Genomic DNA, 16234 nt, shown 5'->3' with positions numbered 1-16234 from the left:
GGAAGGAAGGAAGGAAGGAAGGAAGGAAGGAAGGAAGGAAGGAAGGAAGGGAAAGGAAGGAAGAATGAATTAGATTTATGGCCTGGGAAGATGGCACTGTGGTAAGAATGAGGCCAGTGTGCATCTGCAATCCCAGAGCTCTTATGGAGAGACGAGGCAGAGACAGGAGATTCCTCAAACACTTGTGGGCCAGCTAGCCTGGTGTACACAGTGCTGAACAAGAGACTGCTTTGAAGTTGTGCTCTAACCTTCACCGGCACTCATGACTTGCGCGCACACATGGAGATTTTTAAAAAAGACTTTATTTTAATTATGTGTATATGTCTGTGGGGAGGGTATGTGCATGTAAGTGCAGGTGTCCCTGGAGGCCAGAAGATGCCAGATCCCCTGGAGCTGGAGTTACAGGCAGTTGTGAGCTGCCCCATGTGGGTGCTAGGAACCAAACTTGGGTCCTCTGTAAGAGCAGCAAGTGCTCTTAAATACTGAGCCACCTCTTCAGCCCCCCTGACCCATAAATTTATCTAATCTCTAAACGTCAGCCTCTCTGGTGGTCTGCCTTTCTCTTTGACTCACCCTGTCAACTAGTGGCTTCCATCCATCTCCCGGACAACCTGACAGTTAAGAGCCGGGGATGCAGAGGCAGCTCCTGTCCCTCATCCTGGTGACCCCAGCTCTGAAGGCCCCACCCTGGGTGGCCCTGCTTCTGCGCAGTAGACTACATCTGTGGCTCTTTCCCCATTGGCATTCATTTATTTATTTAACCACACTAAGGACTGAACCCAAGGTCTCATGCATGCTAGGCAAATGCTCTACCACTAAGCTGTATCCCTACCTCTCTTTTTACTTTTTATCTTGAAACAGGTCTCTCTAGGTTGCCCAGGCTGGCCTAAAACTCATTCTGAGGCAAGCCTTGAGATTGCATATTCCTCCCACCTCAGCCTCCATATCTGGGTTCATGGGTCCCTCCTGTTCGGCAGTATATGGCTTTCTTTTTTATAAAAGCTCCTGGTTGGGACTGGAGAGATGGCTCAGTGGTTAAGAACACTGGCTGTTCTTGCAGAAGACCTGGGTTCAAATCCCAGCACCCACATGGCAACTAAAAACTGTCTGTAACTCCAGTTCCAGGGGATCTGACAGCCTCTTCTGTCTTCCGTGGGCATTGCATGACATGGGTGCACTTAACCTACATGCAGGCATACATGCATACAATAAAATAAAAAAATAATAATTAAAAAAAAAAAAAGCTCCTGGTCTCTGTGGCTTGGAGGGGGCCCAGCCTCTGTCCTGACAGGGAAGTGAGGTCTTTTGGTCCACTCAGCCTGCTGTGGCAAACACCACAGACAGACCTGCAGCTTAAGTTAGCAGGAATGCATCTCCCTCAGGACTGGAGACTAGAAAAAGTCCAAAATGAAGGAGCCTCAGGTTTGGTGCCTGGTGAGAGCAGCTCCCCTGTGTGTTGTCCTGTGACCATGGTAAAACTTCAGGCATAATGGGCTCCCTCGGGCCTCCTTTATGAGGCCCAGATACATGTGTGTGGTCCCAGATACAACCATACCTACCTTTATGAGGTCACTGTCCCATTCATGAGGCTCAGCTTTGAGACCCATTCACATTTCAAAGGCCCAAACTTCCAACGCCATCACTGTGGTGGTGGAGGAGGAATGTCATCATAGGAACTGGGGGCAGACACAAATATTTATTCTTTTTTTTTGGAGACAGGGTCTCTCATTAAATAGCTATGGCTGCCCTAGAACTCACTCTGAAGACCAGGCTGGCCTTGAACTCACAGAGATCCACTTGCCTATGTGCTGAGGTTAAAGGCTGGCTGAGACACAAATATTTAGACCTTGACAGTGCCCTGAATCTCCTTCCCAGACTCCTGATCTCCAACCCAGGGTGGAGCAAGTGACCCCAACTCAGGATCATCCTCTTTAGTCATTTTCACTGTGGTAACAAACAGCCCCCAAACCCCAATAGCTGACACGAATAAGATGGTTTTGCCACCAGGTCTGAGGGTGGCTTTGACTCTCCTTTCACCTGGCAGTGGCCCCTAACCTGGGACTCCTGTTCTCCAGCAGAGAGAAGCAAGGGGCTGACCTGAGTCTCTGCATTTCCTCTGGGACACATCGTGTCACACTCTGCTGACCACTGCAGGTCATGCTGTGGGCTTTGGCACCCAGAAGTGCAGCCCTTGTCCTCACCATGGGGATGGAGCAGGTCACGGGGAACAACCATACCTACCTATCCAGGCTTCCTAGGGGATGGGGACTCTAGCACCCAAGAGCCTGAGACACAGGCTCTGCTCAGGGGCAGCTCTGTCCACCAGACTGTCTGTCTGCTGTCTCCCGCTGGCTCCCTCAGCCTTCCTGACAGAGCTATGTGTGCTTGCCTTGGCCCCATCCACTCACCTGTCTACTCACACTCCCTTTGTGCTTATTCCAGCCACAATTTCTATGGCTGACCATGGTAAAACTTCAGATAAAGCTGGTTATGGTGGTGTATGCCTGTGGTCCCAGATACTTGAGAGGCTGAGGCAAGAGGATTGCTTGAGCCCAGTAAGACCCTGTCTGCAAAGCTAAACAAGACAAGCTGGGCATGGTGGCATGCAGAAAGCAGGGGCAGACAGATCTCTGTGAGTTCAAGACCAGCCTGGTCTACAGAGCCAGTTCCAAGCCAGTCACAGTGAGACTGTCTTTAAAAAAAAGGGGGTGGTGGTGGCTGGAGGGCTGTCTCAGCAGTTAACAGCACCCAGGTTCAGTTCCCAGCACCCACATGGCAGCAAACAACCACTTGTAACTCCACTTCCAGGAATCCAATGCCCTCCTCTGGCTTCTGTGGGTATTGCATGACATGGGTGCACATATATGCAGGAAAAACACTCCTAACACATAAAAATTTAAAGTAAAAAGCTAGGCCTTTAATCCCAGCACTTGAGAGGCAGAGGCAGGCAGATCTCTGTGAGTTCAAGGCCAGCCTGGTCTACATAGTGAGTTCCAGGACAGCTGGGGCTACAGGGAGACCCTGTCTCAAAAAGATAAAAAATTAAAAAAAGTTTTTTAACAAAAGGAAAAGGACAAGACAGAGCAGAATTCTCAGATAAAACATACAGACCACAAATTGACACGATGTTCATAGAATTTCTCTGGAAATCTGAGGGTTAATTGACTTTGGTAAATATCAGTGTGACAGATGTGGTTGGCCAGGGGAAACTGGGAGGAGGGCCTGGAGGGGGGCCAGTGATCAGAAGGACGAGTCAAGGGAAAAACAGCAGACTCAGGTCTGTTCACGGCTCCATTCTAGTGGCTGACACCACTTGTAGCCCTGGCTCCAGCACTAGGCCATCACCCACAGCCATCAGTCCTCTGAGGCGCTAGCTCCAGCCTGGACAGAAGCATCCTCTGAAGGCCCTTACTTCCCAGTTTCCCAATCTTCCTAATGAATTCAAACAAATAGCCCAGTTCAGCCAGGCTGTCTGGGGGGCTGGCCATGGCATGTGCCAGATGGGCATGTTGCCAGATGATTCTGACATGCAGACAGGACAGGACCCATGGCCTATCAGAGATCTATATAGGAAAGTGCAGAAAAAGCAAAAATCACCTGCCATCTTAACTAGATTCTAAAAGGAGGTCCCTGATCCAGTAGGCCAGGGAAACCTTCACTGGCAACGGTTGGTTACTGGTTACATTTCTCCAGAGCTGGAGGTGACCCACCTGACTGTTGGTGCCTGTCAGAGACAGAGGCCCACTCATTTGGGAGGGTTGCTGTTCCTCTTCCTGAAGACAGTTAACAAGCCATAGGGAGAAGGAAGTCTTTGCTGCCCAGTGGTGCTGGTGGCTGGATGAGCCAGGACTCCTGCAGAGGTGGCCTGTGCCCTCTGGTGGCAGCTGGTGGGCATGGCTTCAGGCAGTACTGGGCCCTGTCAGTGGTTCAGTGGTCAGCAGCTCTCAAAGTAGGGCTAAGGACCCAGGAACCAATCTCCCTAGAACTTATTCAAATTGCATTTTGGGGGGCGTTGCCCCAGACCTGGCATATCAGAAACTTAGGGGTGGGGCCCAATGACTCATGCTTTAACAGCTATTTCAGGCTGTCCCTATGAGCTCTACCATTACTGTAAATCTGCAGGAGCCAGCTTGACAGTGAGAATCCAACACAGGCTTCTCAGGACAAAACCCCATCTTTGATCACTGCCAAGCAGTCACGGGGAAAAATGGAAGACATAGCTCAGTAAGTAAAGGTGCTTGCAGCTTGATGGCCTGAGTTGATCGCTGGAGCCAACATGGTGGAAGAAGAGAACTGGCCCTCACAGGCTGTCCTCTGATCTTCACATATGTCGTGGTAGGCCCCCCACCCACTACACAATAAATATAAGAAATTAAAATAACATGCAGGTTCCAGGTCAAATTCACTTCGTAAGGTCCCAACTACCCTTAACTCTACCTCCGTCACCCCTAAGGTGTCCAGAAACTGCAGTGCTGGAAAACAGTAGAACGGACCAGCTTCCAGGGAACACTGGTCTTGGCTTCTGGGGCTAGAGTGTGTAGCTAAGTCTGGGATTCTGATGTGAGCAATCGAGACTACTACTGGAGGAGATTCCAGGACCCAAAGAGCCCAACCCGAGGGGACCTGAACCTTAAGCAACAGGGAGGAACCAAAGGCAAATATTGGAATGGGTCAAGCAGGCCCCTTCAGAGGAAGGAGGAAGGGAGGGGTGTTAAGAGATATGGGGGCAGCCAGATTCCTCCTGCAGGAAGTAACCTGAAAAGCCCCTCTCCAGGCAGCAGGGTTAGCTCTGGAAAGTCAGGTGAAGGTTCAAAATAGGGAAAGCATGGCTAGTCCTCCCTCCTGTCCCCCATGTCCCCTGTGGCTGAGGGCAGAGGGCGTTAGGGATTCCTGCCAGAGTTGTTCTCAGAGAACCTAGTCGTTTAGGAAATCTTTGCACCTGGCTAGATCAAGCAGGCATTTGTAGAAAAAAAAAGAAATGTAACAAAAAAAAAAAACAAGGATTCAGCAGAAAACAGACAGATGGGTGACATCATGGTAAACGGACTCCTTCCGCTATCTGCCTGCCCTGGAAACAGTTCTGTTTAGACCTGTTCGCATGGTTTGGTTGCAAGATGCTCTGAGAGACAACTCACACATCGGATCATGTGCCCAGCAGCAAACTAACTGGGGTCATTTGACATCAACTGAACATTTACTACGTGGCAGTCATTACTGTAGGATATGAGAGTGTAACAGTAAACAGACAAAAGCCCTGACCCTCACAGAGCCTCTGAGAGTGGGAGACGTAATTAAGAGGAGTGAGCATGGGGGCTGGAGAGATGGCTCAGTGGTTAAGAGCGCATGCTGCTCTTCAATTCCCAACACCCATACTGGGTGGATCACAACCACCTGAAACTCCAGCTCCAAGGGATCTGATGACCTCTTCTGGCTTCTATCAGCACCCAGGCTCAAGTGGTGTTCACTAAACATACACATAAATAATAATAAAAAAAAAAGTGTTTGGCTTTTTTTTTTTTTAAAAAAAAAGAGTAAGGCTTGTAGATCTTCACCTCCTGCATGCCTTCCTCATCAATTAAGCTCTTCGATCTAAACTTAAAGCCTGAGATAGGCTTTTCTGGATGGGAAGAGGGAGGACGTTTCTAGTCTTCTGGTTGGGAAAGTCAGTTCAGAATGGGGCTTCTAACTTTGCAGCTGAATCACTGTAGACCTCATTAAAAATGCAGTGTGAAACACCGGCGAGGGGTCTGGAGAGCCTGAGAGTCTAGCATGGATGTGGGTGCTGCTGGCCCACAGCTGCTGGGCACATGTGAGTCTCACTAGTTTAGGAGCCAAGCTGTGGACAGAGCTGGCCCTGGAGGTCCTTTAGCCAGGTCTGGTCTGGTCTTGCAGAGAGGCCCTGGATGGTTCTGAGTGCTCTGCATCCTGTCTCAGACCCACAGCATCTCCTCTAAGCAGGCAAATCGGCCAGGACACGCTTCTTCCTTCACAGTGAAGCAGCAGTCCCCAGAGAGGTTTAGGGCAGAGCCAGCAGTGGCAAAACTGGGAACTGACTCCCACTGTCTAGGGAGTGTGGCTAGGCCACAGGGCTCTGCATGAATTACAGCAGAGCAGGGCACTGGAGCGGATGGTTTTGGCAAATGTTGCTTGGCTGGAAAGAAGCAAGGTTGAGGGCTGGGGATGGCTCAAAGACTAGAGATTGCCATGCAAGCATGAGGGCCAGAGTTTGGATCCTCAGAACCCACATAGATGTTGGGTGGGTATGGCGGCCTGCCTGTAATTTCAGCCTCTGAAGGCAGAGACCAGGGGATTCCCCAGAGCAAGCTGGCTAGTGAGATCGGCCATATTGGTGAGCTCTGGACCCTGCCTCAATGAGTAAGATGCAAGAGTCTCTCTCTCTCTCTCTCTCTCTCTCTCACACACACACACACACACACTGGACTCTGCCTCAATGAATAAGGTGGGACACACACACACACACACACACACACATACACAGGACTCTGCCTCAATGAATAAGGTGGGACACACACACACGACTCTGCCTCAATGAATAAGGTGGAAGAGTCACACACACACAATGGAGAAAACCCTCATCGTTCCCTTCCATGTGGTCTGAATTTTGTTATTTTTGTTTCTTTCAAACAGGATTTCATACTAGAGCCCAGGCTGGTCTCAAACTTACTATGGTTCCAGGCTCACTGGTCTTGATCTTGCAATGCTCCTGCTCAGCCTCCCCAGTGCTGGGATTACAGGTGTGCATCACAGGGCTGTGGCATGAATCTCACAAGCAGCAATCTGATGGAGCTGTTGAAGTGTCTGGCCTTCCAGAGCCTGCCTCACACAGCCAGGCAGCACAGGACAATGGGAGGACGGAAAAGAACTGTCCCCTTCCCTCAGGTTTGCATCAGGAAGAACCATTTCTTCTCACTTTTAGGATCTCTTAGAAAGAGGGGCAATGAATACATGACCACCATTTCCTTATGTACAGCTGTGGGGGGGGGTCAGCAAAGAGGGTACTTGGCCAGTCAAAACATTCAGCCCATGGTTAAATATTTAATTATCTGGAATGGCAAACAGTGCTTTACAGCATGTAATAAATCACAATATACTACGCTGTAGAGCCACTATGTGATAGACTTGAAATAACAGACAACTGGAGATTTCTAGCAGAAGAGAACGTGCCTATGACAATGCTGAGGGCGGACATACTCTTCAGGGAAGGCCAAGCCCAGCCCAGGTATTCCCTGGGGAGTTCTGCTTGTGGTATTCAGTGCGATGTGTCTGCAAGACTTAATGGCCAAGATTCAGAAAGGCTATCCAGCAGCAAGGATGGAGGCGAGACGCCAAGAGCAGAATTTAAGCCAAGATCAATTGTAATAATGGCCAAGATGGGAGAGTATGGGCCAAGGGAGGCAGCTGGTCTCAGACGATGAAAACAGACGAGCCTCTGAAACAAAGGGGGTGGGGTGGGACAATGAATGTGGCCACCTTGAAGGTTGGTCCAGGATCCATAGTAGAGGGAAAACCCAATAGGGTGTTGCTCACTATGTAGCCAAAGAAGATTCTGGAAAGTGGGAGAAGGCACGGCACTGTGAAGGAAATTTGTCAAGATTTTTCTCATTAAGCAGTCACTCTCCAGGTCACTTCCGGCCTGGGTTTTAGGAGCGGAGGTTATACCAGAGCAAAGACAGTTTTGGTTCTAATGGATGCTGGAGAAGGAGAGGTGGGCAGAGCGTGAGATGGATGTCTTAAGATGGGAAATCAAGTCAGGGCACCTCCTTCTAAACCCTGTGTCTGCTGTCCCCCCAGTGCCAGGCAGGGCACCGCATCTGACCCGGGCTGACATGAGGTGAAAACAAATGGCTACCTCAGTCCCACCCAGAACCATCTACCTTGCTGTGTCCTCCTAAAAAGTTAAAAAGAAAGAAAACTAGTTTTATCAGTAAGAAAATGTTTATTCTTTTGAACCCCACAGGGGAAAAAAAAAGAATGCAGCCAAGACCAAGTATTTAACGAAAATGGTGTCCCAAAGGCAGCAAATGGGGGAACCTCAACACAAAGTCAGTGACAGTTTTCCATGTTTTTTGCACAAAGATGAAAAAAAAAACCTATGACAATTCCGAGTAACACTTTCATGGTGACAGTTACACAAGATGATTCAAATGCAAATGGCAGCAACATGCACACCTGGCTAAAGCTAGAAGTTTTTTTTTAAATCCCAACATAAGATCTGTTTTTAGAAGGATGATTCTCTCTAATACTTCTATTTTACTGACTCGTTTGTCCTACTTAATTTGCTTTAAATGAGATATACATGCCAATTAACAGGAAATTTAGAACTATGTCCTTCCAGAACCCAGGGCAAGGAAGCAAAGCCAATCTATTTGGTTTCTTAATTTCTCCAAGCTCCCAAATACAACCTTGCTTTGCCCCTGTCCCATGCCCTCCCCCCTCCCTGAATCTTCAAACACTTCCAAAGGTTGCCTGTGCAGACACTTTCTACCAATGTATAATACACAGTTGAAACCAGTATCTTTGTGCAGAGTTTTTGAGCTTTAAGTCGTAAAAACAAACAACAAAAAAACTCTCCTTGGCACAAGAGCTCAGGAATAGTCAAGCTTCTTTCAAATCACCAACACATGATGAAAAGTGAAGAAAGCACAGTTAAATGCCATGTGGGACCCAGACCCGGGCCACGGCTTCAGCAGCCTCTCACAGGAAGGCCACCAGCTGCCTCCCCAAGGTGCCTGACTGCAACCAACATAGAACACTGGTGTTGGTGTTCTCTGGAAAGAAACAGAAGGGGAGGCGTGGTGCTAACCAGCGGCCCAGCTACCCACCAGTTGTACAACAGGATCCGCAGTGAGCTTGATACAAATAGAAGACAGATGACAGAGAAGGGGGAAATAGCTGAAAACGATCAAGTTTCCTCTTGAAAAGTCTTTCCCAAGGCACTGCAAAGACTGCTCTAACTGTGTTCTAGAACTAAACGCACCGATGGGACATGAATGCCTCAAACACACCCTGTCACTCTTACTGCTAGCCTCGTCACCTAAGTCTCTCAGCCTAAATGATGTTCCCTGCATTTGTCTGGTCCTTGGAGGGGCAACTAACCTTTTATCTGTAATAGAAATAACCATCTTAATGCAGCAATGAAATCAAAGTTGTGTTGGGTTATTTAGCCCTCTCACTCTAGAAACTAAATTTCTGTTGTTGTCCCATGTGAATACAATGTGCAATTTTCTTGCTTATTTAAGAACAAAACAAAAAGTTGAAAAGCAAAAATTCTTTTTTTTTTTCTTCAAGAGGAAACTATGTAAGAATACATAAAAGGCAAAATTGGCTACTTGAAATCCAAGAATGGTTTTAATGTGTTGGCCAAGAAAAATAAACTGCAAAGTTCTGTGAGGTCTTCTAAAAATTTACAAGAACGACTGATGGGCAGTTCTAATCAAACTTGGATGTTATTTTTCCCCCTTTTTAAAAATGACAACATATACAGTCCCACAAAATACAATATAAACTTTTTTTTATCTTGACTGCCAGAGACGCTGCTTTTCGAAGCCTTCTGGTTCCAGATGGTTGGGCAAATACCCAGCTGGTCTTCATTTCTTCAGGGGCTGGTAGACAGAGGCATTGGGATCTAGTCCAGAGGGGCTAGTCTCCACAAATTTGGAAGAGTAGTGGGGGGACACGGGACTCAGGGGGCTGCTGGCAGCACTGTATGCTATGCTAGGCATGACGGCCATGACTTCGGCTATCTTCTGTTTTAGGTCCTTGATTTCCTGGTCTTTCTGAAGGATTTGTCCTGCAAGATAAAAGACCCAATATTAGTGAGGAGGGAGAGCTCATCCACCCTCCTGGGCCAACCCCTGAGGACTCCACTCAAGTGAAAGCCCCACGTGCACTAGCTGATAAAGGCAAACTTCCTGTAAAGTGCCCAACAGCAGGGTATTTTTAGAGGCTGTGGACCATATGCCGTTCTTTGTCATTTTCCCTTTCTAACCATGGAAAATGTTGACATACTCTTATCCATGGTGGTACAAGAGCAGGCACCAGAACAGATTAGCTTGTGGGTCAGAGTTCACTGGCTCCTGGCTTAGATATGAAAAGGTTCTGTTCATATCAGTGTTACCAAGGCAGTCAGTTTCCAGGAGCCCCATTCTAAGGCAGTCACCTTAGGTAGTCCAAGAGGTCCTGGTTTTAACTGCCACTCCACCTCCTGAGCTGGGTGGGACTCCTTTCTGGGAGGAAGGGCTCTGGGTACCAGACCAAGGAATCCAGAACCACAGCCTTTGAATCAGTCACATCAGGTTCTCTGACAGAAAACAGATGATGCTCTGGGACTGCTGCCCAGTTTTCTGGCACAGCACCCTCTGATCACTGCCCATATGTAGCTGGCTACTCAGCACATCAGCCGACTCTGAGCAGCTCCTGTCCCTGCCCACTCTTGTGGCTTGTTTCCTCTTCCACAGCAGAATTTTCTGAGATCATCCCATCTAAATTCAACACTGCTAAATTCTCAGCCTCCTGTAAACTTCCCCTTTTGTTCGTATTCTTGAAGTAGTAGACAGTGACTAGCACAGGGACACAGGCTGAGTGCTCACATGCACTATAACTCATTCCTCTATTACAACGCTCCAGGGGTGGGAAATATCATCATCCACTTATGGTGAAGAACCAAGATACAGGGAGGCTCAGAGGCTTGGTCAAGGTGCTGTGAGTGGCAGAGCCGGGATCTAACTCCATGTAGTCTGGCTACAATACCTACACTCTCCCATGGCATTCTTCCATCTTAGATGATGAGTCCATCAACTCTGCCGGTCCATGAGCTCTGACAGGGCAGAGACTCTGTCTCCTTTTTTCTCCACTGTTTAACTCTGCACCCTGCCCAGCAGAGAGCCAAGGCTTCACAAATTATCTATCTTGCACAAAGTCAACTTGTTATTAAGCATCAAATACCCTTCTTTTCTTTGAAAAGAATAAGCTTCAGATAAATAAAATACCTAGGGGCACCTGATATATGAGCTACTGTATTTTTCCCGTGCAGACTTCAGTTTGACTTCTTTAATCAGTAACAGGAAATACCCCAGGAGCTCTGGCATGGACCCTCTTCTCTTCCCAGGGATGCCTGGGCTAAGCACGCAGCACAGCCATGCTGTGAAGTCAGTACCCCTTGGCCCCCGAGAGCAGGTGCTGCTCCACTCCAGGGGGATCTCCTCCAAGTGTACAGATGCCAGCAAAGAGAGGTGAGATAGAGGTGGCCACTCCTCAGTGCTAAGACAGGTAGGAAAAAGGGCCAGGGACAAGTGAGATGCTCAGCTACCAGGCACTTGTCCCAGGAACCTTCTTTTCAATGCCTGTTCTTGAGCTCAGACTGCAGCCTGACTCTTCCTCTCAATCACCTGAACCATCCCAAGCCACTCCTATGGCTTCACTAACTTTTTACCTTTTAAATCTCTCTAGGGAACCAATGATTGATGAATGTTTCTTACCTGGTATCTGGGGATCACCCGCTAATCAAATGTTTCAAAGCAAACACCTCCACCCCTGGGAGCTGCTCTGCTCTTCTGCCTTGGTTCCAGCACCTTGATCCAAGCTCTCAGGTACCTCAGTTCTTCACACACCATCCTCCCCTCACCCCTGTATTTCCTTTTAGACAGAAGACAGCCAACAACTTCTGAACTGGCTTCTCTGCCTCCTCTCCAACTAAGCTCTAAACTCTGTGTATTTCATGCTGCCCCTGCGAGATTTCCAAAATAATGTGTGAGCACATCAACCCTCTTTCTCTGGAAGTCCGGGGATTGTACTCTCCGCTATGCTTCAATCACAGTAGCCTAACCTCCTGCTCCTTCATGGCCTGTAGGCTCGCAGCTACTGACTATTTGCATGGACAGAACCAGCACTTTCTTCCCTCAGCTTATACTATGTCCTCTGCCATTCTCTGCTTTCAGGGTTCATCCTCCAAAGTCTCCTCAATGATGGCACCTGCATGAGACCCTCCCTGACTTCCCATCTCCTCTGGCCTTTCTGGTTGGCTTGCCCTAGTACCGCAATCTCAAAATGCAGCCAGGGTCCACACGACCAACCTGTGATACAATTACTTGCCCTCTGTAGTGAGCGAGCATAAATAGAGCCTTCTGTAAACTATATAGGTATAAACTATAACAAAACAAACACCAAAGTAGAATGGAAATGCCTTCTATTAAGTTAGATGGTAAAGGTATGTGATAAACGTTAGACAATGATATGTCTCATCACATTTTATTTTCTTTTTAAAATATTTTCTTTTTTTTCTTTTTTCTTTCTTTTGGTCTTTTTGAGACAGGGTCTCCCTGCAACCCCAGCTGGCCTGGAACTCACTAAGTAGACCAGGCTGGCCTTGAACTCACAGAGATCCACCTGCCTCTGCCTCCAAATGCTGGGACTACAGGCGTGCACCACCACGCCCGGCAAAATATTTTCTTTTTATTTTATGTGTATGAGTGTATTGCCTGCATGTGAGTACAGCTGTATCATACAATGCCTGTGGGTATCAGAAGAGGGTGTTGGATCCAGGGGAGTTACAGACAATTGCTAGCCATCATATGGGTGCTAAGAACTGAACTCAGGTCCTCTGCAAAAGTAGCCAGTTCTAACCACTGGACCATCTCTCCACCTCCATTTTGTTATTTACTTATTTTTGGTCTTTTTGAGACAGGAGCTCCCTGTAGACCTGGAACTCCCTACATAGACCAGGCTGGCCTTGAAATCACAGAGATCCACCTGCCTCTGCCTCCTGAGTGCTGGGATTAAAGACGTGTGCCACCACATCTGGCCATTTTGTTATTTTCATAAAATGTTACTCATGTTGGCCGGGTGTGACTCTAGCCCCCTCAAACTTTCTTAAAATTTGTTTTCAGTATGTAGCAAATTCTTCAAGTTAAATTTCATTTGGGGCCTTCTATTGGGCATGAATTGAAAACCACTATGCTTAAAGCTAGGTTTTTGTTGTTATTGTTGTTTTTTAGTTTTTATTTTATGTGTATGAGTGTATTCCCTGTATGTATGTAAGTGCACCTGTGTTGTGCAGTGCCCAAGGAGGTCAGAAGAGGGTGTTGGCTCCCCTGGAACTGGAGTTACCGATGATGGTTGTTAGCAGCCATGTGGGTGCTGGGAACTGAACCTGGGTCCTCTGCAAGAGCAGCCAGTGCTCTTAACTGCTGAGCCATCTCTCTAGCCCATTTATAACTTTTGTTTTTTTGTTATTTTTAAGTGGATCACTAATCACTCTTAAGTTTTAATTCACAGTAGATATTACTAGATAAGCTACCTGAAATAAGCCTATCTGGAGTGCTCAGTCATTTTAAGAGTTGGGGTTCCCCAATTCAAGCAGATCCTCTGACTACACGCTGGAGTACCTAGGCAATGTTTTACAGAGTATGGCTACTCTTGAAGTCCCTGGATGAAGTATCTTTTCCATCCACTAAATCAACTGTTTAAAAGGTTTTTTTTAGTATTTAGTTCAATATTCTAGTCACTTAAATAACTAATCAATTTTGTGGATAAAAATCAAATTCTTTCCCAATAGGTCACACCATGCTTCTGTGGGAAGTCACAACCCCTCATGTCATTCAGAGAAAAGTTCTAAGCTCTTTTCATGGAACACTTCTATAGAACCTGGCTGCTGGCACTCCTGCCCCACCCAGCCACGAGGTCACAAGCCTACCATCACTGTTCGCAGCTGAGAAGTACTTTCTTTGGCCTACTACCAGATCACCAATCTCTTCCTCAGTCTCTGCTCAAATGCTACCTATTCAGGGGAGCTTCTGTGACCCCTCGCCGGGGCATATCTCAGTTATCAGAGACTCTAGCAGGTCTCAGTGATTATCTACCAAGTGGACTGCCTGGTCTCCAGACTCTCCTGCTGCTGTCCTAGCCAAGCCTAGCCAGCTATAGCTTGGAAGGCATCAGGCTCTTCTTCACCTCTCGGTGCCCCTGTGAGGTTGCTGTCTTCTGCAAGGAGGCCTCATGACCTTCACCCTCACCAGGCTCCCAACTCCTCCTTCATTCAAGCTCAGCTCAGACTGAGACACTGCCCTCTCCAGCTCCCTAGGCTCTTCTATGTCTCTGCTCTCACAGGCTGTGTACACAGCTGTGACTCTGCAGCTCTCAATTTCTTCAACATTGTGTACCCCTTGAGCACAGATAGTCATACTTTTCTCCGTGTGTCCCACACGTCATATACACTCTCACCTCAAATATACCTGCAGCATGCATTAATGTGATGAATCCTAAGTTCAACATGGAGTACTCATCAAACAGCTTAAAAAAACACTTAAGGGCCCTCTGGTTCAGCTCTGAGAGGATGTCTGCTCTCTGCAGCCCTGTGACTTCTCAGTCCCACCACCCAACCAGGGCCTGCTGCTCTCCTACCCTGGGCAATCTCGAGCTGCCGCTTTGCATCACCCAGTGCGGAGAACAGGTCCAGCTTGATCCTCGTCTCTGCGCTGAGGCTGTTCTCCAGGTGCTGTGTTTTGTCTTGCATGGCGGAAAGGGCTGACATTAACACCTCAGTGTCCTTCTCGTTTTCCTTATACTTCCGAAGCTCCTGTCAACAGCACCAAAACAGCAATGCTACAAGGCAGATTTGGCATTTATGAAACACAAATTAACCCCTATTACTACTGACTTGACCAGTAGAACTGAGAAACTTGGTACTTTGTGGCTTTAGACTTCATTCCTTAGAGTGTGTGTCAAGTGCATTTCTACCTGCAAATTTGCCTGAATCCACACTACAAATTGCAAAAATGCTTGGGTTTTTTTTGATAGAGCAAACTGTAGAAATGCCCATTTAAAGCAGTAGGTAATATAGTCAACACTTATTGAACTTATTTTTTGCTTTTCTTTTTTAAAGGCTTTATTATTTTTTTTTATGTGTATGAGTGTATTGCCTGCATGTGTGTGAGTGCACCCGTATTGTGCAATGCCACGGAGTCAGAAGAGGGCTTCGGATTCCCCTGGAACTGGAGTTAAGGACAGTTCATAGCTGCCATGTGGGTGTTGGGAATCGAATCCAGGTCCTCTGCAAGAGCAGTCAGTGCTCTTAACCATGGAGCCATCTCTCCAGCCCCTTATTTTTTGCTTTTTGAGACAGGGTCTCATTATGTAACCTCAGCTGGCCTCAAACTCAGAGATCTGCCTGCCTCTCTGCCTTGCCTCTGTCTTCATACCTGGCCTGAATATTTTTCAGAGGGAATCCAAACTTACTAAAAAGAACTTAGAAATATAGTAAAGTTCTAAGAAAAAAATGACAATTACTCGCAGTTCAGCCACTGAAAGACAGAATGTACTTTCTTGTGGCCTCTGTATGCATTTGTGTATCTTTTAGCATAGCTGAAACCCCACCATACACACAAGCTTTAGATGAAGTCTTTGAAACTTATGTCATCTCAACTCTTCAGGCTCACAAGTGCTGGGATCATAAGCATGTGCTACCACACCTGGCTGAAAATACCTTTTAATGGCTTGATGATATTCTGACATGGATAATACTATAATTTAAGCAAACACTCGATTATTTAGTATACCACTACACTACTCCACTGAACATCTCTGTGTGTCAATCACTGATGGGGTCTTTTCTTACAGCTGCTTCCAAAAGAGAAGTATTTTTGAAATACATGATCTCTTGCTGAAAACTGCACTCCCCCTCCCCCAACATAGAGGACTATTTTACAGCACTTTCCCCAGGATTAAGACTATCATTCAGCTGGGCGTGGTGGTGCATGCCTGTAGTCCCAGCACTTGGGAGGCAGAGGCAGGCGGATCTCTGTGAGTTCAAGGCCAGCCTGGTCTACATAGTGAGTTCCAGGACAGCTGGGGCTACAGGGAGACCCTGTCTCAAAAGACCAAAAAAAAAAAAAAAAAAAAAAAAAAAGACTATCATTCAAGCTGGGTGTGGTGGTGCACGCCTTTAATCCCAGCACTTGGTTGGCAGAGGCAGGCGGATCTCTGTGAGTTGGAGGGCAGCCTGGTCTACATAGTGAGTTCCAGGCCAGCTGGGGCTACAGGGAGACTGTCTCAAAAAGACCAAATAAAAGACTACCATTTATTTAAAATGCTTCTGGCTGGCCATGGTAACCCACACTTGTGATCTCAGCCCTTGGGAGACAGAGGCAAGAGCACTGCTATGAGCTTGAGGCCAGCTTGAGCTACACAGCAAGACTGTGTCAAAGCAAACTGTGTCAAA

General features: G+C 47.4%; 1 protein-coding gene across 1 annotated transcript in view; it reads right to left on the bottom strand.

Annotated features, from left to right (window-relative positions):
- Positions 1–8100: 8100 nt before the first annotated feature.
- Positions 8101–16234, bottom strand: part of Maco1 (macoilin 1) — an 81349-nt gene continuing 73215 nt past the window's right edge. Inside the window, exons 10-11 of the mRNA XM_008822299.2 lie at positions 14419–14593; positions 8101–9811 (exon numbers count right to left, since the gene is read on the bottom strand). Coding sequence (XP_008820521.1) covers positions 9609–9811; positions 14419–14593 — 378 coding nt within the window. The 3' untranslated portion in view covers positions 8101–9608. The remainder of the gene's footprint in view (positions 9812–14418; positions 14594–16234) is intronic.

This window comes from Nannospalax galili, unplaced genomic scaffold (assembly GCF_000622305.1).
Source record: "Nannospalax galili isolate Female #2095 unplaced genomic scaffold, S.galili_v1.0 scaffold1428, whole genome shotgun sequence".
Lineage (NCBI taxonomy): Eukaryota > Metazoa > Chordata > Mammalia > Rodentia > Spalacidae > Nannospalax > Nannospalax galili.
Note: the sequence above shows the minus strand (reverse complement) of the source record. Positions and strands in the feature narration are given on the sequence as shown.